At 48.5% G+C, this 24251-nt stretch overlaps 7 protein-coding genes across 7 annotated transcripts; 3 read left to right on the forward strand and 4 right to left on the reverse strand.

Moving 5' to 3' along the window:
• Positions 1-974: 974 nt before the first annotated feature.
• Positions 975-3112, reverse strand: N7484_008334 (uncharacterized protein; the record flags this gene model as incomplete). Its single annotated transcript, XM_057118721.1, has 2 exons — positions 975-1237; positions 1453-3112. The coding sequence occupies 2 exons, from the start codon at positions 3110-3112 to the stop codon at positions 975-977; spliced, it is 1923 nt and encodes a 640-aa protein (XP_056968276.1).
• Positions 3113-3727: 615 nt separating this feature from the next.
• Positions 3728-7810, reverse strand: N7484_008335 (putative cytosolic regulator Pianissimo; the record flags this gene model as incomplete). The annotated part of the gene is made up of 4 exons (XM_057118722.1): positions 3728-3914; positions 3970-4130; positions 4180-6018; positions 6071-7810. 4 exons carry the CDS (start codon positions 7808-7810, stop codon positions 3728-3730), a joined length of 3927 nt encoding a protein of 1308 aa, XP_056968277.1.
• An 857-nt stretch (positions 7811-8667) lies between these two features.
• On the reverse strand, positions 8668-10669 carry N7484_008336 (prephenate dehydrogenase (NADP(+)); the record flags this gene model as incomplete). Its single annotated transcript, XM_057118723.1, has 7 exons — positions 8668-8823; positions 8882-9013; positions 9071-9670; positions 9734-9882; positions 9954-10065; positions 10114-10174; positions 10575-10669. 7 exons carry the CDS (start codon positions 10667-10669, stop codon positions 8668-8670), a joined length of 1305 nt encoding a protein of 434 aa, XP_056968278.1.
• Positions 10670-11088: 419 nt separating this feature from the next.
• N7484_008337 (40S ribosomal protein uS11) lies at positions 11089-11719 on the forward strand (the record flags this gene model as incomplete). Its single annotated transcript, XM_057118724.1, has 3 exons — positions 11089-11155; positions 11212-11284; positions 11407-11719. The coding sequence occupies 3 exons, from the start codon at positions 11089-11091 to the stop codon at positions 11717-11719; spliced, it is 453 nt and encodes a 150-aa protein (XP_056968279.1).
• Positions 11720-12323: 604 nt separating this feature from the next.
• On the forward strand, positions 12324-13742 carry N7484_008338 (AAR2 splicing factor family protein; the record flags this gene model as incomplete). The annotated part of the gene is made up of 1 exon (XM_057118725.1): positions 12324-13742. One exon carries the CDS (start codon positions 12324-12326, stop codon positions 13740-13742), a length of 1419 nt encoding a protein of 472 aa, XP_056968280.1.
• A 304-nt stretch (positions 13743-14046) lies between these two features.
• On the reverse strand, positions 14047-15365 carry N7484_008339 (branched-chain amino acid aminotransferase, cytosolic; the record flags this gene model as incomplete). The annotated part of the gene is made up of 3 exons (XM_057118726.1): positions 14047-14220; positions 14283-14893; positions 14951-15365. 3 exons carry the CDS (start codon positions 15363-15365, stop codon positions 14047-14049), a joined length of 1200 nt encoding a protein of 399 aa, XP_056968281.1.
• A 6566-nt stretch (positions 15366-21931) lies between these two features.
• Positions 21932-24233, forward strand: N7484_008340 (putative C6 transcription factor; the record flags this gene model as incomplete). Its single annotated transcript, XM_057118727.1, has 6 exons — positions 21932-22147; positions 22231-22923; positions 22981-23132; positions 23200-23376; positions 23429-23773; positions 23837-24233. 6 exons carry the CDS (start codon positions 21932-21934, stop codon positions 24231-24233), a joined length of 1980 nt encoding a protein of 659 aa, XP_056968282.1.
• Between the last annotated feature and the right edge of the window lie 18 nt (positions 24234-24251).

Below are 24251 nucleotides of genomic sequence, written 5' to 3' on the forward strand. Positions count from 1 at the left end.
ACGAAGTACTCTGTTCACTTATAGACGGAAGTGTGCGCCTACATGATTAACAATACCATTTCAAGAGACCATCTCACCATGCTCATGATGCAAACAGGCAGAGTGGAAAGTGAGATTCGGCAATTGTTACAGGGTCTAGCGGGACACGGAGTATCCCGCAGCATCGCGGGGATGTCTGCAAACCCTCGGAAGCTTTTAGGCTCTTCATATTGCACGGCATCGAAGCTAGCTCCCGTGTATTCTCGCAAATCGTATGGCGACTAGTGTACACGTGTGCCAAGGACTTGTTTTCGATCTTCTGCACATTGTCAGGCTAACAATGCGCCGCGGGATCTTGAATACGTGCGATCTGCAGAACGCCTAGGCAGGTCTGCAGACTGTTTTAGGGCACTTACAAAGTTAAATCCTCCTGACGCGCCAATGGGACTTTAGTTATCGCTCAGCATATGAGTCAACGTGCCTGACAAGTTCCTCGGTTAACGACGAAGCAGTTCAAAATACCGACAGTCTCGTTTGCACCCTCGTGAGACTGGTGGCTTGCCTTCTTCAATGCAATTTGATATTGAAGATGACATTATTCGCTTTGAGCTCCACCATAATGAAGGCCAGGGTGTTAATAGGCGAGAACAATGGCTAGCTCTCTAGAGTTACGAGTGGAAAGGCGGCCGATTTTAGCGCTAGAGGCTATCAATCTTCGGAATGTATTTCATGTGCCCTCGGATTCTATATGTAAACCTGCTTTGTTTATGATTTTGGGACTTATATTATTAGCATTCGGGTAAGATTAAGGAAAATCAAATATAAACGAAAACGCTCATGGGGAATCAACACTCTTTCAGGGAGTGATCTAATTAGCAATCAATGCACTTCCCGATACGTCAGAACTGTGCGCTCTATCCAGCATTCTCTCCTAGACCTGCCACCGGGGGTCCCTCTCTATTAACTCGACTCACGTCGCCGCTATTGTCAGGCTCTCATGTTCGCGGCCGAGTTTGTGGAGGAATAGGTTGTGGGAACTGTAATTCCATTGCCTGTCTTCTCTGGCGTCGTCCTGTGCGTTGGACCTGTAGGAAATTGACACCCACCTGGGCAAGGAATATCGCCAGGAACGCACCCATGACGAGGGTTTGTGGGATATAAGTCTGGGATGAGTTCTCTGCGTTGGTGCTTGGTTGTTCTTCGGGGTTGCTTGTCTGTCGTATAGTCTCCTGAAAAGGCGTTGAGCCACCGAAAGATACTGAGATCGAAAACGTAAAAGGGGTGAATGACGTAAGCACATTGGGAGTCAAGGAGTTGACAAATCTTGAGAGAGGTTTTAATGCCAGAGGTATAAGGCAAAGGACGAGGAGAGGAACGGCTAGTCATAAGACAGAATTTATAGACGAGCGAGATGACCTAGAAGACAGAGTTAGATGGATATTGTGAACAGCATGATTGATAATTACCAGTCACGGGCCTCCAGTTCCCTTGCCCATCGCGCACAGATCTTCAGTCGCTCCCTAACGCTCATCGCGGACAGAATGGGATACTTTTCCTCTTCGGCGATGGGTAGAATACTGGCGAACCACCATGGAAATCGGGCGGCATCCGTGGGAACAGGTCCATAAGCTAACATAACGCGCGGGTGTAGCCACGGGGCGCCTGTTTGGCGCTGTTTACGAATGAATTCCCGCGTCAGCAGCATCAGATCTTGAGTTGACATCGACTCTAATGGGGCTTCGACATCAAGTCCATCCGGGGATGGATCTAAATTTGCATTTGCCGCTGTCTCCATTGCCTCGAGTCTTTCCTCTTCTGCTAAAGAGATATCATCCATGCGCTCAGTTCTAGCCACATGATATCCATCGAGCATGCCGGCCTCCAGCACTTTGAATCGTGATACTCCGGTGGCAATGACAAGGCTGCGCCCATCTGGCAACAACTCGTAGCGCTCAACCATTAGCAATGTTCCATACTGCATAAATGGAACACCACCGATTTCATCTGCTTGTGGCCGGCCCCGGCGGTTATACATGACCATGCCAAACTTGCCATCCCCACTCTCAACAACTCGCCGTATCATAAGTCGATATCGAGGTTCAAAGATGTGCAAAAATGTTGGCATGGTAGGAAATGACAAAGTGCAAACGAATAGCGGCAACTTTTTATCTTGGTCCACACCCAGTTCATCTTGGGCGACAGCTTCTCTCCTAGCTGCGACCTGGTCCGCGAAAAGTTCGTCAATCAGCTTTGAGAGTACCCAGTTTCTAGGCTCATTTTGCATGGACGTGGGCATTCCAAGTTTGCGGCGGCATATCGGACAAAGATCGGAGTGATCCAGCACTCGAGCAATACATGTTCGACAGAAGGTATGGCCACAGGGCAAGGTCAAAGGATCAAGTATAAGAGCATAGCAGACCTGGCAGTCTAGTTCGCACCGAAGCTTTTCCTTGAATTGTTGGAAGCAGCTGCGATCTTCCTCGGTATATGCTTGAGGTAGCGACGCTCCACCAGAATCACCACCGGCTTCTTCATAACCAACATCAACGGCATCGTAAGGGAAGTCGCCCTCATAAACCGCCTGATATAAGCCATGGAGCCATGTCCGCTGACCTATATGAAGGCTCTGTTGTTCTGAAGCAGGCTCTGAATCTTTTGAACCTTTCCTCCAACAGATAGCCCGGCCATCCGCATCGCGCGCATTCCGGGCATCCTGCCTCGCCATCAATTCCTCTTGGAAGATCCCAACCACGAAGCAAAGTACCACATCAGTACCGCAGTCTCCAACGCAATGTTCGCCAACGCAGCCATCTTGACCTTCCCAGTAACATGTAAATCCCTCTTCTCTACCCTGCGCCACGGGGTACGTGATCCCCGTGCGCGGTCGGACGGGTGGCAAACATTCCCGACATACAGTATTCCCGCACGGTAATCGGCATGGGGCGCGCAGGGGTTTCGAGCAGCGATAGCACTGAATCAACCGCACGACGATGTGAGGGGCAACCTTTCGTTCGGAGGGATCATGTTCTTCGGAGCTGGACATATCCGAGCTCTCCACGGTCGCAACGGGTTCGGCCTCGGCTGGCGGCGGGAGCGGGGGCGGGGGCGGGGATGGTTCTTCAACATTCTCCATGGCTTGCCGGTGAGAATGAGAGGTCGGAGAGGTCGATATTTTTCCAAAGTTCTTGAGACATTCGAGGAGAGAGACCATGGGAAGACCGGGTCGAATCTCTGGGGATGAGGGTGGGGATCTGCAATCAAAAGCGGGTCTCAGTCACCATCTTAGATCAAAATTTGCGTGCGCTGAACCTGCGTCATAGGGAGAACTTTCTTTTACACGATACTGGGATTTCAGGTTTTTAGGTCAAGTAGATTGTTTGTACATGAGGTTTGCTCTATACTGACTATTTCTACCCGGTTTCCAATCGTCAGATTACCTATCTTGATATTGACTACAACGGCATATAAAAGCCAATGCGCGAGGTACGCAAAATATGTGATTGATATCATTCGTGTCTCATTTCCAAAGCCAGTCCGCCGCCAGATATGATGCAGAGAGCAAAAAAACGAAAACATGAAACCAGACCATGATTCAATCCTTTGCCGAGACTCTCGGTGCTTATAGATTGGAAATGTGTATAAATCATTGACGCCACGCCACTGGGAAAAAGGAAACAAGCAAATGAATGGTCATAAACCCTGTCAACGAGGTGGAAAAAGCCGCTTCATCATTTGGATATCATGAGCACTATGTGGAACAATCTGAGTCAGACTCAGAATCTTCTTCAAGAACTATGCGCCTCATAACACTCTTGTCGAAGAGGTCGAGGGCAAACCGTCGCGCTGGTAACCGGTAATGATGGCTTTCGAGGATGCAAAGCGTCTTTCGGAAAAGGTGAACTTGGTGAAACCTTTCAGGTTGCTTGGATTTCATCCTAAATCAATCGTGGTCAGCAGGTACTATCGAACAAGAGGAAAATAGTAAATTACCCGTGTAGGTCCGACGCAGATCTTTTGGATAAAACGGTATTTCCCATGTCGACAACCAGCTTCAGGATTTTTTGGTTGATGGCATCGGGATCGGTGGTAATCTCCTTGATTTTGTCTTGTGGGGTACGTTTGGTCTCGGAATCGTAACCAGGGAAAGAGATCTAGGCCTGTTAGTGGTGGGATATGATGACACTGGCACTGCACGCTTACCAAGAACAGCTTGCGGAAGTCGGTGGGAAGACAAAGACCTAGCGAATCGCCTTCATGATTGATGGCTGAATCCCATCCCATACCCCGAAGCACCTCGAGCCCGTGACGACTGCGAGAGATCAAGCCGAGGACGAAGAAGGCAGTTCCTCGCATAGTCAAAACTCCGGCGCTCTCTGCAATGGCCACAATGCGTTGTACGATTTCTATTTCAAGGAATGGTGCACCAAGCTCCATGGATCCAACATTGCCAACGGCCCAGAGGCATCCTTTCACCTTGAGAAGCGCCTCGTGATCTTCCTCGTCGAGGCGAAAATCGCGGATTGTCCAAGCGAATTCATTGAAATGACCGGACTGCTCCAGTAGCTTACAACCTTCTGCGGTGCGGGCAAGTTCACGGTAGAAATGAGGTGGGACCACTCCAATGTCCTGCATGTCGACCAAATCCTCCGGCGCAAAACTATTGCGACGTGGTTGATCAACATAAGCTCTGGATAAGGCGGCCTCCACAAGACCAACGTAAGAGTCGTTTCGACCAAGGAACCAGTCGTCCATCTCCTGTGTGATATAATCTAGGCCATCCAAATAATGGTAGCCGACCGAAGTTGACAAAAAGCGCAGAAGAAGCGGTGCGCCAATCTCTCCTAGATGGTCAAGAGACGGTCGGCACTTGACCACGAATTCAAGATAGTCTCGCTGGTTGCATGCCTCTTCGAGAATCTTAACAGCGACCTGGCAAACTGTGACATCCGGATCGTATAGCTGAGTCACGAGAAGCTTTACTACCCATTCCGCATTGCCAATCGCCACTTGAGGAGACACTGTGAGATCGCCGACCGCATATTTTCGGAGAAGGCGTGTGGCAAAGATACGGATATCTTTTGAACCAATTGTGAGCGCTTTTGAAAGCATGACTCTAAGATGGCTTTCTCGACTATAGTCCATGTTTCCCAAGAGAGTCTGGATCAGGTCATTTCGATCTTGCAACTCGATGATGTGATAGAACATGTTCAACATGTGCCATCGTTCCATCATGAGGAGGCCGTTCGCGTCAGCGCTCAGCGTTCCTAACATCGCAAAGTATCCTCCACTTAAGGTGTTTCCCATTTGCTCCCGGGAGAACAATGGGGAGGCAGAGGTCAATCCACTCATGCGATCTAATTGCGCAAGACACTCAGCAACTTGCCGCAAAAACTTGTTCTCAGCAAGATACTTGGTTCCCTCTGCAGTCTGAACGAGAGTGCGCATCAAGGCGCAGCCAGTCCGGACATAGCGCTGGTTTGGCTTGGTGTTTGGGACCATAGAAAAGCGATACTTGAAGGGCCGGTAAAACCCAACAAGCCGTTTCATGAATTTGGAACCCTTGATTGCCTCGTCCATTCGCTTGGGGTTGGTGAGGGGGCCTTCGACCAGACGATGGATGAGATCCCACTTCCACTTTATATAATTAACAGTGTTTAAAACATGAGTCTCCAAAATGGCATTGCGAAATTGAGTCTCATCCATGGAATAGGTCAGCTTATCTTTACTCTGATCAATTGGTAGCAAAGAAGCTGATATGTCGGTGTCCACGTTGTAACGCCCTACTCCATTGGGGACAGCTCCAGAGCGTGCCAATGTTCGGTTGATGCTTTCAATTTGAAAGATGGTTGAAGTCGAAACATCATGATTCTCTGTGTCAAATTTTATTGCAGCGGGAAGCAGATGTGGAAGGACTTGCAAGTTTGCACTGACGGTCGCTGGTAGTGAGTGGTGGGCCAGCTTAAGAACTTCGGTTAAGAGGAGAGTAGCTTTGCGCCTAAGTGAAGGATCTGTTTCATCCTCAATCAGATCAGAAAGAGCCTATGATCGATTAGCATTGTGCAGTTGGTCTAAATCTCAGGCAATTCCCTACCTTGGGTAAGCCTGCAGCAATCAAGGCTGCCAAGATAAGGGTGGAAAAGTGAGCCGTCAGGTCAAACTTGTTGGCAGTGCCATCTGCAAAGCCGCGCGGGTGCTTAGGGTCGGTATCAGAGCGTAGATTCGACACTCGACCATAAGTGGTGAGTCTCCTGCCCGCGAGGAAAGAAGATGACCAGGACGGAGGCTTTATTCGCAGAGCGTCGAATAGTAACTCCATGATGAGGTCGCGAGCTTGGGAGTCAGGGTACTGAAGTGATTCAAGGAGAGACCGCAATGGTCTTGCTTGGTGTCTTGCAAGGATCACTAGGCCAGGCCATGTCTTGAGCATTGCGGAGATTGCTCGGGCGGCAGATTTTAAGCGGCCATTTCGTAAAGAATCGGCTAAGGAGTCGGTAAAAGGCGCTAGGACGGCTTCTAGTTCGCAGCCTTGCAGGTATTTTCGGCTTCGTGGTGTATCAAGAACATGCAAAAAACTTGAAATCAAACTTTCCGAAGCACCAAATGTGCCTTCAGACAAAGCATCATGTAGAGCAGCAAATCCGCCTGCGGAAGCTACGAGTTCAGGATCTTTGACTAACATCTCTGCCAATGTCATGATTGATATGTTCCGTAAACGATCATCATGATGCTCTGCAATGGAAACGATTGTACGCACTATGGCACGAGATATTTCCTTGACTCCGTCTTTCACGTCGAGAAAAGCTCTCACAAACTTCAAAGCTTGCTCTCTTTCGATACTGGCTTTGCTTTCCTTAACCAGTGATAATATCACCAATTCATCCGTGTGCAATGCCCGAATAGTCTGAAGTGATTTTCGGTCCGCAATGGCGTAACGAGTCAACCGATAGCCAGCAGCCACCACTTCTTTGCTGTCACCAAGAAGCATGACTTGAACGCGTAGCCCAAAAACAGACCATGCGAGATCATATTTGAGAGTGGGGTATCGTTTGAACAGCTCGACCAAGCTGTTCGCGCGCTCAACATAGAAATCAGGTGACATTCCCTCAATCTCAAGGGCCTGAAGAGTCTCCGTAAGAACATAGGTCGGAGACTCTATTTCTCCTTCCCCATCTTGTTGTCTCTCTTCATCGAAGGGTCCAGGAGCGTTGAGGTTGTGACTGCGGGTCGGTGAACGCATAGGGCTCCCTCTGAATAGGCTCGAGAGACGACTGCGCGGGGGAGTGGTGGACGGCGCCTGTGCGCGTAATAGCTCCTCTTCCAGCTCATTTTGTAGCTCTGCCAGTTTGCGGTTGGATGAGCTCAATTCTGATTCCACTCGTAGCCGCTGTTCCTTGGTCTGCTTGGGAGGCTTTGCGTACAGCGCCTCGAGCATGTTCTCAGTCCCGGTCTTGATCTTCATTTCCTTTGCAATCTTATCTCGAATAATAGCCTGACGCTCCTCCGTTGTGGGTAAATCATCTTCGCCGATCGATCTGCTTGCTCGTCTCGTATAGGTGCCATCAGGGCGGGGGGTCACGCTGCGGGAATTCATGCTCTTGAGCTCCGCACTGAAGCTGCCTGGCCCGCCAAACGAGGGGGCCAGTGATGCTCCACGAGGAGCTGTCGAAATGCTGCCTCCAGACCCCGACCTTCCATCGCGTACTGATCGGGCAGCTCCATCAATATAGCTGCCATCCGCTGAACCACCATCTTGGCTGAATGACGAGCGACCATCACCCAAGACGCGGTGCTGGGTCGACGCGGAGAACGCTGAAGTGTGTCCGGAAGCCATAAAGCTCCATCTAGCCACAGAGGCAGTCTATCACCTGTGGCAAATGTCCTGAGTGTCGAGGGGCTGCATTGGTGTACGGGTTGGGAGGTCGAGTCGCGGCGCAAGGGTTCGGGGATATGGGGAAGCGAAATCGTAAGGGAGGGGGAGGGCCTCCGCACAGTCACGGGTTGTAGTTCTGATGATCACGGAGCATTCGCATTTGCCATAACCACGAATCGTATAGCACAAGTAAAAGGTCACGTCTCAGGACGATCACTTCTAATACGCTTCTGTCCCACTCGGATCGGTTCAGCCTGATCCACGAAACACATGGATGACTAAGGCTTCATCGGCCACTCGAACACTGCACTCAAGGCGCAATAGGAGATGGTCATATTAATTAGGCCTAATCATGGCAGTTATTCTAAAATCAAATGTCTCATAATCCCCGTATATGTCTCTTTTTGTTGTACTCACGAACGTACTCTTCTCGTGATGGTCAAGTTTAGATTCAAGGCTGTTTCCATGGTTATATATTTGAGGATACATACACCACTAACAACGAACGTATCAATATCACAGTATATACTTCTGAGCTTGGAAGGTGAACTACTACTTAATGATATTACATGTACACATATTTGAGATCAAAAATATTGGATGGATCGCACCTTGTGGTGCATACATACCCCGCGTTAAGCCTCGATCATATTGTCTCACTCATTGCTGATCATAGACCTTTTATACCTAGGTGGAGGCCCGGATGACAGCTATGTTGTAGAGTTTAGAAAGAGTAAACATATCCCCTGTGGCATATCATACACCGACACCAATTTCTCGTTCAACTGCACCGGGTCTCACGTTTCCTAATATCAAAATTAAGATTGGTTTGTGGTCTTCTCCAGGATCGTCTTCATCATTTCGTTTCCAAGGGTGGCCGCCTCAGGGAAACGAGGAGCAAAGTAGTCAGCGATGCGCTCGAAGCGGTCGCGGTAGCTCTCAAAGTCTCCAAAGGAGACACAGTCAGACCAAGCCTGGTGAAGATCCAATTCGTCAGTATCCCAAAATGCCTCACTGATGATACAAACTTACCCGTGCAGCGAATGTAAATTCGAGATCATCCGAGCGAAAAGTGGTCGCATCGATGGCAGTGTCCAATGCTTCCTCGAGAAGTTCGGCATTGCGGAATAAATATTCAGTCACACCCAACCAAAGACGGAAAAGCTGCAAGATTGTTAAAAAACGGGGTTTAAGCTCCACCATAAGCTATTCGTCACATACCGGCGTAGAGCAGATCATATGATCATAGGGCACGATGCCAAGCTTCGACCAGCAGTCGACAATGGCAAGCAGACTCAAATGGCTGTTGGGTGGTGACTTTTCTCGGGATCGGTTGGATAGAGAGAATCGATCCAGCACTTCGTCTTTCAATAACAGATCTTGTCCTTCGGTACCTTCCCGGAACACGTATGCACCGGCAGCCTTAACCCGTCGCTTAAGCTCTTCCCGGTGTCCCCCAATCATCAACTTGTATAGATCCGTCACCGATTCGGCATACTGTCGAATCTGCTGCTTGGCAGCTGGATTAAGGATGGCGAGACCAGCATAGACATGCCATTTATTCGAGTAAATGCGCAGAGTAATATTGATCTTCACATTCTCAATACCACCGACCCACCGGGACATCTCCCAGGGAAATTGTTCGTTGGCATGCCATGCGGTGCCCATGCTCAGGAAGGCTGCGTGCGTAACGGCTTGGGTGTCGGCCGTGATTCGATCATGCATCTCACCGGTAAGGTGCACATGTTTGGATCCAAATGAGGAGAGGATTTCTTCAACAAATCGGACACTTTCGTCAGAAGCACGGTGTTGAATGATAACCTAGTTTATGCAGTGTTAGTTCCCAGCCTCTATTGAGATCGGGTACCGACATGAAGTCCCTACCAGAGGCTGTCCTTTCGGATTGACTTTGGGCCCGTGCAGCGAATGGCAGGATACGATCTCTACATCCGCCGGCAGGTGCTTTTCAAATGCGGCAAGTTCCGGAGCCTTGCAGGACGTCTGGCCACCGACAATGGCGCCTTGCTTGGTAGCTTCATTATTCCACGAGTCAGACAAATACTGATCTTTAAACTGGCTTGGGTCAAATGGGTCCGAAACATACATGGCCCGTACTGTGCGACGACACGGTCGATCACACCGGCTTCTACACTGTACAGAATGAAATCGCTAATTCTGGAAACCAAATGACCATTGGGAAAGATGGTGACCCTTTGCTATATACGATGAGTGTCTGGGCGGGATGATCCCAGCGGGAGACGTACTTGAGAGGCAAATTCTTGTTGTAAAGATTCATAATTCTCAGGTCTATCACAGGCGTTTATCCTTTGGAAATGAAAAATCAAATGTTAGTAACTGATAATTGCTGTTGTCGTGTTTCGCATGAATAATCATGATATCAAATATTGAGTATGAAGACCTATTAGATTCACTGATTAGCATATATTCCCGAAAGCAAGTATGAGTGATGGAATATAGACAAATTCGATAAGTTCAAAGAACTTTCAGACAAGAAAAATTAAGGTAGCGAGATATTTACATCATCGACAGTCCGGCGTACACTACCGACCAAAAAGGCTAGGCAGCAACCACCGAACCATACTCGAGCCAAATGCACTCAGGTCATCATTCGAAGGGGGGAGGGAAACAAAGCAAGAGTGAAAAGCTTACCTGATGAGGGAAATTGCGTGTAGGTCGAGAGAACACAAAAACAGGTTGTATTTACCTCCATCCTGCATCACTCAGGCGCTGGGCATACATCTTGCCCATATCGCCCATTCCAATGATGCCGATCGAGGCATCTTCCTTGGTGCGTGCCATCCTTGTAGACTCACGCTAGCAACCTCAACTGGGTATACTGCGTATCTTAATGACGACCACGTCGTGCAGGGTTAGTAAACTGTTTCAATGTATCTTAGCAGTCCAAGATACCGGTGTTCCACGGTATCTGCAGAGGCTTGGAAGATGAATTGCAATGATCAGAGGACGTAGGACGAGGCCGCCGAAAGAAAATTTAAATAGACGTACAGAGCTAAGCCCTCACCGCCTTTCGGGCCGACTGCAGCCCGTGTACAACGGCACCACCTTAGTCAGCATCTCGCTTGCTCGCTATTGCCCAACGAGCCAATCAGCGCCCAGCTGAAGCCGAGGGCACACATCCACTTTTTTTTTCATCCATTTCCTCTTCTTCCTTCTTCAGTTCCGTATTCCATCCACGCCAACTCCATCCAACAGTCGCAATGGCCCCTACCAAGAAGGCTCCCGCCGCCAAGGAGAACGTCTCCCTCGGCCCCCTCGCCGGTGACGGTATGTCGAAATTCTCGATTTCAGCTTATGATCATAACTCTGACAAGCGCATACAGGCAAGCTCGTTTTCGGCGTTGCTCGCATCTTCGCCTCCTTCAACGACACCTTCGTTCACGTTACCGATCTTTCGTACGTTTTCTTTCCAAAACCCTTCTTTGAAACCCCGCGCCCAATCTATTCAATTTGGTGGAATTGCGCATAGCGGGGAATCGAACACTACGCAAAAGTTCAACAGCTAATTTCTACTTCAGCGGCCGTGAAACCATCACCCGTGTTACCGGTGGTATGAAGGTCAAGGCTGACCGTGACGAGTCCTCCCCCTACGCCGCCATGTTGGCTGCTCAGGACGTCGCTGTCCGCTGCAAGGAGCTCGGCATCAACGCCCTCCACATCAAGATCCGTGCCACTGGTGGTAACGGCACCAAGACCCCCGGTCCCGGTGCGCAGTCCGCTCTCCGTGCTCTTGCCCGTGCTGGTATGCGCATTGGTCGTATTGAGGACGTCACCCCCACTCCCTCCGACTCTACTCGTCGCAAGGGTGGTCGCCGTGGTCGTCGTCTGTAGACGTGTGCAGGTACGTCTCATCCTTCCTACTGCGTCTCTATTGCGTGGTTGGCTTGGTGGCTACCGGCGGGGTCTACTCGCAACTGTGGATGGAATAAACGCGAAGAACGGCCCTTATTGCCTGGTCTTCAATTTTTTTCATACCCTGAAAAGAAAACTTTGTCCTCGGTTTTAGCTATTATGTTTGAGTATTCTTTCATTAATTGACTATTTCTGAGTTATTTTTGTCCTTGTCGTAACTGTCTCGTAAATTCTAATAGTCGTGGAGGTCAATTCCGAGTTATGCACGTAGCAGTATGGCCTGAGGCTAAGACCGCTAATACCATGCGGGTAGCTTATCGCGGGGCTGATAAAAAAAAGTATCCAACTTGCGCGTCTTGCAAAACCTTCAAATCAACTCTTCCCGACACTGAAACCTATTCTTCCTTCTAAATATACTTCTCATGCTTCTAATGTCTCCTGCTTGAGAAACAAAACCATACCATTCCAGGAAACGCGTCCCATTCTCCCGTCTACGTCATTTTACCGACCTCACCACGTTTCTCGCACCATTCGTAGAGCAGCTTGTGCAAGTTCAGATATCCGGAAACACATCATATGAAATATGTCTTTACCAGTTCAGCCATCGCCGACGATCCTTCTTCCCCAACTCCCACCTAAGACCTTAGTCGGCATCGATCTCATAACCTTCACCTCTACCGCCAAATTCCACGGAATCAGAGACCTCCCAGATGGATGGCACTTCCTCTATACCGGCACGACAGAAAGTCTTTCCTTACGCTCCGGGGCATGGTTTTACATTGGAGATATCAATACAGTCGGATATGGACACAATGAATCCGCACTCGTATCACATAGACCAAAGAAAGGCCAGAGCAATGAACCCGAGATCTACATCTGGAAATGGAGTGCAGACACCGAGTCTCTCACCTCGCTGAAATATGACAACGATAGGGACTGCCAAGAAGCTATGCGCTACAAAGCCAACTTGGGTGCGATCTGGCAGAGCGGAGGCTTATTCCGGTATCGAAGCCGTGTGTCCAAATCAATGGTCCCGAATGCAGATGCAACAATAAATGGAGAACCAGCACAGCTAGAAGACGACGATGAAAGTGAGGAAAGCGGCCGCAAGAATTGGCGGTGTCTTACAAATCGAATTTTCCCTGATATCCTGACACGAATGATCGGAAATCCGAATTACGATGTTGATGCGCATCCAAGGTGGATGGTTACCTCGGCCAGTACGGCAAACCGCGATGCTGATCATATCCCTGGACTTGACCCGCAGAAGGTGGGAGAGGACGGTGTTCCGGAGACTTTGGGTGAACAGGAACGGGAGTTTGGGTTTCTTCCTGTTGACCTGAAAAATACCTGGCGAGAGGGTGCCATTGGGCGTGAAAGGACCGAGGCAGCTCAAGATCGATCCTGGGCGTTAGGGGATTTGATAGATCGATTCTCGAAGTATAAACATCCAGGAACGGGAGAAATACTATCTGACGAGGAACTGGGAGAGGCGCATGTGCTCGGAGAGTTACAATTCACATTCTTAATGGTATTGACCATGATGAACTACTCTTGTTTACAACAGTGGAAGCGGTTACTTGAGCTCGTCTTGACATCCCGTGCGGCCATTGTCGACAAAGAAGGTTTCATGAGTGAGTTTGTCGGTTTACTGCTGCGGCAATTGAAACGATGTGATGATGTGGAGGGTGGATTGTTTGAAATGGACGGGGATGATGGCGGTGCATTCCTTCGCAATTTGCTGAAGAAATTCCACCGTTTGGTGTATCAAGCTGTCGACGAGAACAAGGGATCCTTGGTGAAAAAGGAGCTTGCGAAATTGGAGAGTTGGGTGAGGGAGGAATTTGATTGGGAGCTGACCCACGAGTCCATTGTCAAACGTGGCATGATCCAATTGGAGGATGGCGAAGAAGTCGAACTAGACATGGATGACAATGACGAGGACGAAGAGACCGGCGAGTACGCACCTATGATTGTTGATTCGGAGGAAGCAACTCTCTAGGCTTATTTCCATCTTTTAGTTCCGAAATCTTTGGGACTTAACTTCATCTAACGAAGCCTATGTTTCAATACCAAATATTAAAGTATTTCCAATTTGAATGTTGAGTAATTTGATTATGATTCCTGGAATCGGTCGTAAGTTGCTCATTTTGAAGAGACAATCTTGGCTTGTCCCACTGTTGCGTAGTGCATTTCCATTGCTTAGGTGAAGTCTATGTACCTTTATTCTCTAGCCTAATAGCATATTGGAGAAGCGTCTAACCCGGACTAGAAACAGAATGCGATCTTAAACAAAGAGCACTTGTCTATTTCTCTTCATGCTCAACAATATAGGCCCAGTCATGCTCTTCCGTGCCGTACATGATAGCCTCCAACCAAGACTTAATCTGCGCAGCATAACCCGCAGCCTCGCCCTTCGGACCCAAAGTACTGATATCGGTTTCAATGTTGCGGATCATCGCAACGGGAGTGATGAAATACTATATACGTCGTCAGCATCAATAATCCACTATAAGATCCAAGACTCAAGAAAAGGACTCACAGCAGTACCCGAAACAAAAGACTCAACGATCCGACCCTCAACCGCAGCCTTCTCAATCTCCCCAATAGTCAAAGTCCGCTCCACAACCTGCAATGGCTCCAGAGAACCAACCGACTTCTTAGAAAGCTTCTCAGAAACCAAATCCAAGACGCTGCGTCGGGTGATACCAGGCAAGATCAACTGGTTCTCCAGTGGGGCAGTCACAAGTTCCAATTTGCCCGTATCAGCATTATGCCAAATAATAAAGAAGTTACTAGCACCGGCCTCAGTAACCTGTCGGTCCTCTCCGAATAGCCAAAGGATCTGGTCAAAGCCCAACGCCTGTGCCTGTCCGTGCGACTGTAGTGAGGGGCCGTAGTTGGCACCGAGCTTGGCGTATCCGAAGCCGCCTGGCCAAGCACGAATAGTGTTGGGGTTCGAAGCGTACAGTCTCAATCCCTTCGAAGGCTCGGTCTGACCTTCTTTCTTCATCTTGGTAAAATCAGGCCAGGGGACAGCGATAATGTAAAGCAGGGCTTCCTTGGGGACTTGGACGCCAAGGTGAGCACCGTTGCCAATCAAAGTAGGACGGATATAGAGGAATGAGCCGGGGCGATCCTTGGGTAGCCAGCCTGTTTGAAATATTAGTTTTTGGAATCTGAGTCAAGTCGGATGAAGTCAAGACATACGTGCGCCGTCAATTTGCATCAGCTTGCCAACCAATTTCTTGAGCTCGTCGTACTTGAAGCTGGGGAGTGAAGATCGCAGCGCACTGGAGTTTAGGCGTTCGCCGTTGAGATCAGGACGGAATAGACGCAGCTTGCCGTCGTAGCCACGGTACACCTTCATACCCTCGAAGCACTCTGTCGCGTAGTGAAGGCAGGAAGCTGTCGGCGGGATGCTAAGATTCTGGTAGGGCTTCACCTCAGGTGTCTCCCAGCCCTTGGCTGCTGTCCACCTCACGGTGACCATATGGTCAGTACAGTATGAGTGACTCAGCTCCTCTGGAGAGCCAGGGAGAGGGACATCCCGCAGGTTGGTGGATCTGGTGATGTTGAAGCTCGAGCCGTCGAGCTCGGCCACATTTTGAGCGATGGAACCCATGGTGAGTGAATGGGTGAGTATGTTGATGAGCTCGTTAGGATTGATGGAAACGAATTAATCTGATCCCTCCAGTCAATGGAAAGAAAATTGCAAGTTTGGTCGAGTATGAGTCACTCGTGGATTGATTATTGAAATTGAAGTGGGAGGTAAGAAGTTTGTACTGCACCACTAGATAATTGAGAAGAGTTATTTATAGGACTGAAATGTCATTAGAAAAACAAGGGAAGGACTCTTATTATATCTCTCAACCTTGGACTTGCGGTTTGCCCCGGACTTTGGACGGAACCGGGCCGAAGAAATTTCTTCGCCGGGAATCGAGAAATTTGCCATTGGATCGGACCAATTGGCAAGACTTCAAAAGAATTCGTTTTGAATAATCAACAAACACAGACTCGCGCATATTGCATTTATTTTTATAAGTTCCTCTTATAGTAGCGATCTGTATGCAGTCTTGGGGATGTTGCGCCCTGTACGGATACATGCCATTTTGATAGTTCGCCCTTATCAACGGGCCCACTTAGTTGGCACATTACCGATAATAGCCGTCTGGAATGTCGACCGAAGATGCTAATAAGCTTTCTGAAAAGAGTATAGTTGAAGTCGGCCTGAAACAATTGACATACAGATAAGATTGGCGGTTTGCGCTGCATGTGGTTGTGAGTGGCTATCTATGGAGGCATCTGTCCGCAACGGTTCAGTGTAGGGGAAATAAATAGAAATTGGTGAAACATGACGCATTTATATTGCAACACAGGGTTTCACGGAGAGTCTGCTAGCATCAGTTACTAGATCGAAATTGCTGATCTCGACAGAACAATCTTCTTTCGGAAAACCAGTATGCATGTCGCTAAAAGAGGTAAACACATGGCAGAATCCTCATTAAAACAACTGGAAGATGAATCAATTTTATCAAATAACATATGGATCGATTTCGTGAATATTGCCTTCTATTGCTGTGTTTCTGCCTCGTTTCACATCAATGAGACAATGCTGCACTTTTTAGACTTCTATGCATATGTATCTCTCCTTTTGTCACCCTTGCCCAATATGATGACGATTCTCGCAAGATCATTCCCTCTGCCCCGACTAAAGAGCCTGCTCTGCGACTTTGAAGCTTTGTCGTGAGATCAATTAGCCCCGGTCGTTTCTAGATAATGTTGCGCTGCGATGTAGATCTAACAATCATCCTCTATGAAGCCAGGGACGGAATTGATGAATCTATGTTCAAGGATAATAAAGACGTTCTTGAGGTTTCTTTACAGCGATTGATGCATGTTGTTTCTCAGAAAATTCATCTCAAGGGATTTGTAAGCAGCTCCTGGGAACAAAAATCCAAAATCAGTAGTTGCAATCTCCAGGTGTCATCGCATGCTGTCAGGGTGAGAACAAATTCCTGCTTAGCGTATTGCTTCAGCTTAGCGATCATGAACCAATTGGATATGGTATATGATCTGACATGTAAGTAGCTGGCAGGGCAAGTTGTCAGCGAAGGCCAGTTACTTGAACAGGCTTCGACAGTCAAATCGATGTCTTCCTTCCTTTCCGGGGTACCTTCCCTTCTCGCCACGGGAGAGTCCACAATCTTCAGCTTCGGGTGCCTCTGTGAAGTATCATCAATAGGCGCGGTGGTTTTCTTTTTTTTTCAAGATGTCCGAATGGATTGACGCCTAGAGAATTCTCGTTGGGCGGGGCGCATCCATCCAGTGCGACTCCGTCGACAGTGTATCTCCCCGTATAGATCAATTTAAACATCACATGAATTAGATAGCACTTGTGTCTTTCAAATTGAATTCCATTATTTTTCTGGATTTAATTTTCTTGTTAGAAGTGGCTTTCCTGGCAGGCCTTATAGAGAGACGTGCCTTAAATTCACCTTTATATTCGCCGCTATAGGCTTTCTTGAACCAGTCTGGTCGGAAGCAGGCAATTCCCTTACAAGCTGCGAGTGTGCGATCACTAAAGACAATTTTCATGTGCTGTACGCATTATTGAGAAAAAGTCTGGTTTCGCTTCGTCAGTAGTGGTCAAGAAGTAATACGTAGAGTGTTGAGCTTACCAATTCACCAGACCGCCCAAGGAATTCATGTTGCCTAGAGGTGGAGGGGCAATTGGGGTAGTTTGCTTCAGGACTGGAGCTAGTCGTGAGGACGAAGTCATTATAGGACTCGGTCAAAGGCTTCAAAAATTGATGCCGACAAGCGAAAGAAAGATGGGAAGAAGATTGTGAAAACAAAAGGTGAGAACAAAGAAGATTGATAGAGAAGGTGGTGAGATCCACGGTTTAAAGGAAGATGGAATGCCTTGTAAAATCAATGTCGGAGAAGCTAGGGAAGTCAAATGGAAGAAAAAGCTAGAACAATAAACAAGAGACCCATCTGATTGCCTGTGAGCTCATGTAGCCGCGTTATCAAAGTCGAGACAATCCCATGTGTTCGGTATGGTGTCTCAGTATGAGAAACCTCTTTGTTTCTCTTGAAACGCGTCATTGCCAAATTTCAGGGCTGATGAGAGTCACTATAACAATGGAGCTCTCCTATGTGGCTTATTTTTCCGCAACATATCTTCCAGGAGAGACAAGTATTTCATCAGGCTTCGAGGCAAAGGATTTCCATAGACTTAGCAATCGTGACTCGATACTGCGATATAGAATTGGGTCGACGGAATTAAGCTCCATGTTGAAGCAAGAATTGTTGATTTACCCTTAAGTAAAAGCTGCTCAAGTGGCTAGCCATCTAGTTCAACTTGCTTTCATGTAGAAATGACATATATAATCCCAGCTTTGGAAGATATCCGATCATAGGTCTATGCCACCTAGACTTTGAGTTAGCTCAGTAGTATCGTGAGATTTGAATACCCAGATACAGTTGAATAGTACCTAATCTAAGTGGGTCAGTAGAGATATGACTTGGCGTGGTCCACGGGTAATTATCTTAGATCCAGTGCCAGATCAACTGAGCGCTATATTGCTAGTCCGGGGTCTACAATGATCGATTATTAACCCACATTAAGACCCTGGCCCAAAGAACTTAGCTTTCTCCAATATACATCTTTTGGATGCCGAGACAATTCGGCAGATGATGACTAGCTATCCTGGCACACTACAACACACCCGAGCTCCTGGGTGCCGCGCGTCAGGTAATATAAAACATTGATCACGGGTAACCCACTGAATGACCCACAGGGGTCCACGCAAGATAGGCCAGGAGCTCATACACCTCATCTACCAATATAATGGACAGCAAACACGCAAAGGCCCCTTTGGGCAGGTTACAAAAGTACGAATCTAAAAGTTGAAACATTGGCCGCCAAACCCCGAAACCGGTGGGTTGGGACGTATTCGCAGGAATCCACCTTCGATCACGGTCAAACACCACAAGCCATGCAAAACAAGCCCAATCAGCGGCCCTTGTCTGCCCACTTGTGTCGCCCCGAACCAAACTCCCCATGTTTGCACCAACCAGAGTAACGGATCCAGCCGCTCAGCCTATGCCAATGCAACGGAAGAGAAGCCCGCGTTGCAGGGTTTAGTTCGTATCTGTTGTCGAAAAAAATACCACCACTTGGGTGAGAGATCGCTTAGGATGACGGCGGCTTTGCCCAATTAATAGATGTGCAGGTGGCGCTTAAGCTAGACAGGGATTATATTTCCCGGCTGAATGGTAACCCAACTATACACCCGTGTCCAGGAGCGGAAATGACCCACCAAACATCCACCCATCATGCGGCATCACTGTTTCTTTTTTTGTCCTGCTAGGAAGGACCCGGTGCTTTGGGTACGATGGCACGACGGCGGTCTTGTTTATCTCAAGACGTATGTGACTGTGGAGAAAGCTGTACGAAGACCAAGTCGTAGTGCCGATACCTGTCCTAGAGACTAAATATCCCGCTAAGGCATTTTCTCATATTTGCTGGTCCTAGGACCGAAGGCGTTTGTGGGCCATCACTGTATCCGTATGGGAGGTGAGAAACGAAGAAATGAAATCAATCAAGGAAGAAGTCCAACAATATTACAGTGAGATTTTAGAGTTTGGGACGCGATGTTGATGCTAATTGAACCAAGCTTGGGGCCGTGCAGGGTGGAGAACCTCAGTGTGACACCGTTCAATGCGGTCCACTGTATGTGTCAGTGATATCAGCCTCGTAAATGATTTTTCCCTTGGGACTGACATATGCCCACCTGCGGTCGCATGCATGTTTGGATCTGCGAAGCGTCTGTGAGCCCTGCAAAGCTGGTCCATGATATGAGTCCTGCCCAATTTTTCAAGTTGAGAGTAGCTATGCAGCCATGGATCATTTTCATCTGGAGCTACAATTCCTCGCTTTCATTCTTCATTCCTACATTCCCTTGTCGGATGCAAGCGCTGTGGGTCTTCTCAGAAGGATTCGGTAGGTACATAGCCCCGTTGCGAGGTACACAGTGGCCCGTGTTGGGTGGAGATTGAAAAGTGAGATGTGCGGTTAAGCGCAGCTCTGCTATGCCATGCATAGGCAAGGGCAAACTATGTAGGAGGGGTTGTCTGGTTCGGTCAAATTTAAGTCCGCGGAAGTAGTGATTTGGAATTAAAAAAAATGGAAGTAACCATGGGACCGAGACCACGATTAAGTTGAATAGGTATAGAAAGAGCCTCGCCAATTTGTAGCTAAAAGAGAGGTCATCCACGGCACATAGATCTCTCCGATACGATCATGCCTGGCCCTGGTTACGTTGACATTATAACTAGTACCCTAGAGGCCCCCTTGGGTCAGAACGATCCTGACCAGTCGGGAAAGAGAAGAACGAACCATGAAAATAACGGAAAAGAGGAAAAGATTGAAAAACAGGCATTCTCCAGCGAGTCAGCTACTGTGGGTTAGTGCAACGCGGAGCAAGTGCCAAGGGAGGAGGTGCCCATGCGCCAAACCCGATTGGACGGCAATCACCCGGCCAATCAAACACGCCGGAAAAGAGTTGACTGGCATCTGGGGAGGCTGGATCTGAAAAAGTATACCGTCAAATCAAGAAAAGAAAAGTTAAAAAGTGATCCATAACAGAGCTCTGGGACGGTGGGTGCGGAGATCGTCCCGGGCTTTCATCAACTACTGTAATGTAATGATATCAATGATCTACGTGGGCGTCGCCACCAGACCAGCCGCTTGACTCGAAACTACTGGCAAACATCCTGTAAAGATCAAGGGCCACGTTCTGTTCCCCACCCTATACAAAGCTATACCGGCTATATTTATCACGGCTTACCATGATGTCAAGCGTTGATCGAGGAGCGGAAAGACTTTCGTTGTTTATTACGTACGTGCTGCAACATTCCTGATCAGATGGTGGGTATCGAGATGTTCCTGCTTGCGACATCGTACAGACGCCCCAGGGTCAGCCTTGATGGCAATTCAGGTACATGATGTACATGGCGTAGGTTCTCAGCCAAAAGTGGGCCCAATGTAAAAAATGGGAAACTGGTTGCGCATGTACCGGCGCGGTAGTCTTTCCCGTCACCTCATGAAGGCGCTACCGGGCCACATCGGTGGTACCATGTGGAGTAGTATCAAGACATCGGAGGTTCCTTCAAATGAGGCCACGTGCGGTTGGGATAAGTGGATATGGGAAAATGGCAAAAAATCTTACAGCCAGGATCATTGGCAAAACAGAGAATAATGGGGGCAAAAGAGTCCGGGGGAAAAGACCGAGCACACCGATTTTTGGGATGCAAAACCCGCATGCCCCTGGGCTTTCATATTGGACCCAGCTCGTACCATGGAGGGAGCTCAAGAATCCTGCGATTGGATTCGACGGAAAGAATGATCATCATTCGGGCGCAGTCTTCCGAGGCGCTCTCTCTTCGACCTCGTGGTAATGTATAATGATGAATGCATATTAGCGTCTTGTTTCCCGAGAACCCATCGATTTGATTGGTTAGTTTTTCCTTTTTCTTTTTTTCTTTTTCTTTTCCTGTCTCTCGTTTCCGATGGCAAGCCCTTTTTTAAGCCGGTAATTTGACTGTTCCCTACTTGGGCCGTAGCGGTCATGATCGAGCGCGCATCGGCTCCTTCGCGAATCTCTCGGTGAACAAGATTCCGGTCTAGGCTCTTCCTGATGGAGACCCTACACCACCCCTTGTCTGGTATGCCGACGTAAATGTTGACAGGTCTCTGGGTATTCTCTCCAATCGCTGTCCTGTGTTCAATCTTGGGCCACTAGGGACCCGGTTGTGTGACAACCGCTGACCCCGGCATGTTTGCGCCAGAGATGTCGCCCCCCTCAGTTTAATTTGTGCTTTATAATCTGCAGGTTGAATCTGTCATCTGCGTGGAAGCCATTGCTCTCCCACGTTCCAATCTTTGAGGTCATAACGAGGCAAACAGGATTGTGACATCCTGATCCGGCATGCCCCCTTGAACTTCGTCCGCATACAAATGGAATTGTGAATGCTTTAAATTGATGTTGCGCCATATACCAAAAGGCTGGTGTTGTAATGAGGCTATAAGGGTCAGTATTATACCCCTTCCCTCCCCTCTTGTGATGTGTGAGGCGAGCGGCTAACGTCTGATTTAGAGCTTGCATCGCTAAAACAGACTGGATGGCGGTAGATTCCCAATCAGCTCGCCAGAACCAGATGGCCCATGAGTTAGGTTATTTTTTGGCGCAGAAAATGAGCCACCATAACTCTTCGAGGTCTTTCGCTCCGCTAGCGCCAGGCCCACCACGCGTGGTCGCACCACAATCATCGATGGCCGTGGGCAAGCCGAAAAAGAATTCTACAGCATGTCTGGCATGCAAAGCAGCCAAGAGGAAGGTAAGTTCTAAATTCGAGGAGTCTGACGAAAACATGTCGCAGAGCAAGGCGTGAGCTGACAGCCAAATCTCTCTTGAAAATAGTGCTCTGGACCTCCTTCCCCATGCAAAGCTTGTGTCAGCGCCGGTGCCGAGAGCGATTGTCATTTCGACCCAAGCAAAGATCTGAGGCGCCGAGTCGCCGTCAAACGAACGATCCAGGAGTTGACAGATCACAAAGATCTGCTCGACTCACTGTTGGCAACATTGCGTTCGGCACATATGGATAAGGTGAACGAATTGGTGATGTTGGTGAGGAGCAATGGGTCTTTAAGCGAAATTGCCCATGCAGTAGGAAGCCCCGTCACGCGATTCACAGATTCAAAATTTTTGTCAGCCGCGAGTCTGTCATTGTCAGAAGATATGGATCAGCACCTGGATGCGGGACTCATAGCGCAGCTCCAGCGAAGGAGGGGTTCAGACCTTGAGTCGGCTACCGGTTCTTCAGAGCAAGACAAGCTGAAGGTCTCACCACAAGTCGCACTTGATCCTTATGCACGAGTGACCTTAGAAAACCTCTGCGACGTTCCCTTATTGGAAGTCCCGGCCACGCCGTGGACAGACGTTACGGATGACAATGACCTTGTATCGCATCTTGTTTCGCTGTACTTCACATGGGATCATCCATGTGTCCAGTTTTTGGATCAAAACAAATTTCTTGAACATATGAGACGAGGAGTGCTAGACTCCGAGTTTTGCTCTCCGATGCTGGTCAACAGCATCTTGTCCATGGCCAGTGTATGTTGCCTTCTCCCAATTCTTGTCGTTGTAAGAAGCTTATTCATGACCCAACAGACTTATTCTGATCGGCCGGGCGCGTTCTCAGATCCTGAGGATACATTTTCGCGTGGTCAACATTTTCTCCTGGAGGCAGAGAGGTTGTTCCGGGCTGAGGAAGGAGCACCCCGTTTAACAACTGTCCAGGCTCTTCTTTTGATGAGTTGTGTGTATGTGAATCACCGCGTTCTTTTGCAGTTTGATGGTTTGTAATCAGAGGCTGAAAATTCTCAACAGGATGTCGTGTCAGGGTAAGGCCAATATGAGTTGGCTGATGCTGGGACTTGCGATCCAAATGGCACGGGATTTGGGTTTGTTTGGGCAACGAAATGGCCATCATTGTGGCGAAGATCAGTCGAAGGAAATCATAGAGGTTCACACCATTACGGCATGGAGCATATTCAGCTTGAACCTGTGAGTGGTTCTCTGGCAACTCAAGGACCAATTCTCGCTAACCAACAACCAGACAAATGTCAACGAGGCTTCAAAGGGAGCATAGCTTAATACAACCCGTATATGGTATTGAAGTTGGAGGACACAATGATTGTGATTGGACCCCGTATCCGCGGTCAAACCAGGTCACTTTTGCGACCCAGCCCGCGCTTCTCCCTCAAATGCGAAAGGGGCTCTCCAATTTAACCCAGATTCAGATTCACATCCATGGCATTATGAATGAGCACATGCGTGGGGATTTCTGCATTCTCCTGGGTAAAGCCGAGGGCCCATATAAAAGTTTACAGCAATGGCTGGCTACTTGGCCAGATACCTCACAGCTTAAGAAAGAGCCAGTCCCACAGCTTCTGATTCTCCGGTGAGTGACCCATCAATGTCATGCGGGTGCCTCGACCGATTTCTCATACTGATTCATTCACAGTCTCCAATGCTTGCAAGCGGTCACAAACCTCCTTGAACATCTGATTGAACGTGATTCACAAGTATCCGTGGCCCGTGATTTGCGGCAGCAGTGGTGCGAATACATGGAGGAAATGAGTCGGTGTCTTCGTATCTACCGCACTTCATATGGGCTCCGGCATATCCCTAGCCAGTTGGTTGCAGTGGTTCAATCAGGTCTTCACGCACTCTTGTATCAGCTAGACGAGTCTGTCGAAGCAAAGGATGTATTTATAGAGCTTTCTCGTCTTGCGATTGGTCTGAGTCAGAGGTTCAAACCAATAGCAAACTCAATCGACACAATTATATCGTTGTCCCAACGCGGGACTGCGAACCTCCCCCCTGAGGCCATTGCGGTCCTCGATGGCTCGGAAACTTGAGGACGGGGTGTTGAAAAT

Source organism: Penicillium longicatenatum, assembly GCF_028827895.1.
Source record: "Penicillium longicatenatum strain IBT 33135 chromosome Unknown contig_6_segment0_segment0, whole genome shotgun sequence".
Classification (NCBI taxonomy): Eukaryota; Fungi; Ascomycota; class Eurotiomycetes; order Eurotiales; family Aspergillaceae; genus Penicillium; species Penicillium longicatenatum.